The sequence below is a fragment of the Teleopsis dalmanni genome, chromosome 2, assembly GCF_002237135.1.
Source record: "Teleopsis dalmanni isolate 2A chromosome 2, ASM223713v2, whole genome shotgun sequence".
Classification (NCBI taxonomy): Eukaryota; Metazoa; Arthropoda; class Insecta; order Diptera; family Diopsidae; genus Teleopsis; species Teleopsis dalmanni.
Window position 1 is genome coordinate 202552543 of NC_051847.1, and position 2885 is coordinate 202555427.

A 2885-nucleotide genomic window follows, 5' to 3' on the forward strand; every position below is an offset into this window, starting at 1 on the left:
GTGGCAACCGTGCTCAGGCCCCACCAATCGTCCATAGTTACAATCTCCTATACTCTCTCTTTATTGACGTTGAACGAATTTTTGACCTATTACTGCATGCCACCAACTGCACTTAAATAGAAAGATATTGCTTGGAAATTAATGAATTTGGTAAACCGTACTCCGGTGCGGTTTGTTCTATCCTGTGTGCGGGGTGGTCCAGCAAATGTATCGCAGTGAACGCTGGAATATGACAATGCTGTATAATTTTTCCGCTCTTATTGTGTATCATTATCAACGTCACTTTTTTAAGGAAAATTAGAAAAGAATAACACCCATCTCACATAGTAGGCTTAACGATCTGGACTGCATTGTTTAATGTCTCAAATTTAAGTGCAATCTAAGTGCAAGGCAACGATTATGTTTAAAATTTTTGTTACCTAGGTAACAATATTTGAAATAACGATAACAGAAAACAAGCCACACAAAATATATTGACAAAAGGTGGGAAAGTATTAGGGAACCTGAAAAAGTATTCTTACCTTTGAAAGTTTTATTCCTTCACTTTTGTTATAGAATAATTATAGACTCACTTTTGTATGATAATAAAAGTTAGATCAGCAGCGCTCAATTACTACAAAACATTGCCAACCTCTGACTTCTCCGCATCAAAGACTGAGGAATTATTTAGAACCAGGCGAGCGCAAATTATCACAAAATTAATAACCTAAAAATATAAGTGGGTTCTCTTATGCTTACGCAGACTAACAAAAAACAAAAAAGAAATTCTTCATTATAACTTCTAAGGTAAAAGACGATTCAGGTATCTCAATAATATACGGAATAAACAACTTAAATCCGAACTGCAACTTAATTGGAGAGGTCAGAATGTGGTCAGTGGAAAATTATTGGCCTCTAATTTGAACCTCTTAATGCACAATAAAGTTTAGCTGAATGAGTCAAAAGATACTATTTGTTTCGGAAATCTGTTGAAAATACTATTAACAACATATTAGTTTTACATGACAAGTTAGGTTAAAAATTTTTATACATATGTTATAACAATACCTGTATATATCATAAGTATTAGCAAGGTCTATAATTGCAAGAAACTTAAATTAAGTAACTTAAATTAAAAAGAAAATTTTAAGAGAAAAACAATTTATTTAAATTAAAACAACAAAATAAATGCAATAACAACAATTGATTAAGCTAAAACAACAACTAAAAAGTAGTAAAGCTTCACTAATGAAAATGTTAATGGAAGTATCTGGATGGTGGCAAATATGCATTATTGATGGGTTGACTATATTGGTTTTGTACAGGTGCAACAGCTTCTGCTTGTTGCAACTGCTGTTGTTGCTGCTGAGACTGCAAAGAGTTTTGTGCAGCAGCAACATATTCTGGCTCAGGCTGATCTACTTCAGTAGCTGCGGCTGCATGTTTCACTGCATCCAAACTACCAATTACAGAAGTAACAGGTGAGACACCCTCATTTGAAATAAAAGTGGAACCACCCAAATTGTCATACTGAGCCTGTATGGTTTGCTGTGCATGAGCAGCTTCCTCTGAAGTCTTATATTTGATAAAGTAGACCTCGGGTTTACTAGTTGTGGTTGCAGGTTCAATAACTTGAGCATCAACTTCGCTGCTGTCGTGTTTCTTGGCCAAAACGTAGATGACAGTACGTTCCTCATTAGCAGCGGGTCTAATTTTGACGGATGTTCTTTGTGCAGCTCTTGATGGCGCCTTGATAAAGACAACATTGTAGTTTTTGCGTGCTTGACCGACTGTTATAGTTTTTTCACTTCTCGCCTCCTCTTCTTCTTCTGGAGCGCTGTGTATAAAGAACCGTTTTGTCACCAAAGCTTCAGCAGATTTTTCGGCAATTTGATTTTGTTGCTGTTGATAGACTGCTGGTGCTTGTAAGGCATTCGCAGCAACTACAGCAGGCGCCAAATAACGTGCCTGTGGTGCTGTTGGTATACCAGCAGGCGAGATTTGTTGTTGCACTGCCGCTGGAGCAGTTGGTATGAACTGTTCACCATTATTAGCATTAACAAAGGCATCAATTTGTTGTTGTACTGCATCAAAATTTTGACTAGTCTGCGCAACACCATTTAAATTTGATGTAATGCCAGATGATGTGGGTAATACATCTTGTTGATGTGCATAATTATATCCTTGTGGTGCAGCAACAGCTAAGCTTGCAAGGCAAAGTATCTGAAATATGAAATAGAATTTTAGTAAAATAAGTGCTGGTTCCATTCCTTGCTAAATGTTTATTTTTATGAGAAATTACATACAATAAGTCCACGCATGTTCCTACTTGTTTATGGAATGTTCGTTGAACAGCAGTGTATTGAATCTGTGCCAAAACTTGAGACGCACATAACTTTTATACAAATTGCCCTACAATCTTTGTGTACAATCAATTAGTTCAACAAGCTTAAGTCAAAATTTACACCTCATCAGTTTTAATTTTCGTCAGTATGTCTTTATTCATGCACAATGTACACACCGTGAACTCCATTCACACATTTGGCCGTAATATAGATGATTATTGAAATTGCACTACGTTTTGTCGATACAATCCATCAATTATAAAAAAATTAAAACCAGAAATAGCTTCAGTCGTAGACTCCACCGACGCAACGGCAATTACTTAAGCGTCCCCCTGCGAACAATTGCTCCATAAAATTGAATGATAAAGCGCGTAATTTCGAGCACTTCATTTAGTTTTGATTGTTTAACATTTTGCCTTTTTCATTGCGGTTTCCTCAAAAATTTAATGAATTCGAAAGTGGATTTGCCAGTGTTGAATGGCACCGCTGGACATCTTCCAATTGTTTTTGCCGCGTCTGCCTCCACTGCCTCGACTTCAGCTAATTTAATTTGTTTTAGTT

General features: G+C 36.4%; 1 protein-coding gene across 1 annotated transcript; it reads right to left on the reverse strand.

Moving 5' to 3' along the window:
* Nucleotides 1-1236: 1236 nt before the first annotated feature.
* LOC119676578 lies at nucleotides 1237-2247 on the reverse strand. The gene has a single exon (XM_038087820.1). The coding sequence runs from the start codon at nucleotides 2245-2247 to the stop codon at nucleotides 1237-1239; it is 1011 nt and encodes a 336-aa protein (XP_037943748.1).
* Between the last annotated feature and the right edge of the window lie 638 nt (nucleotides 2248-2885).

Coding starts and splice junctions, on each gene's coding strand:
- LOC119676578 (XM_038087820.1), bottom strand. CDS start 2,247: ATGGAACCAGCACTTATTTTACTAAAATTCTATTTCATATTTCAGATA.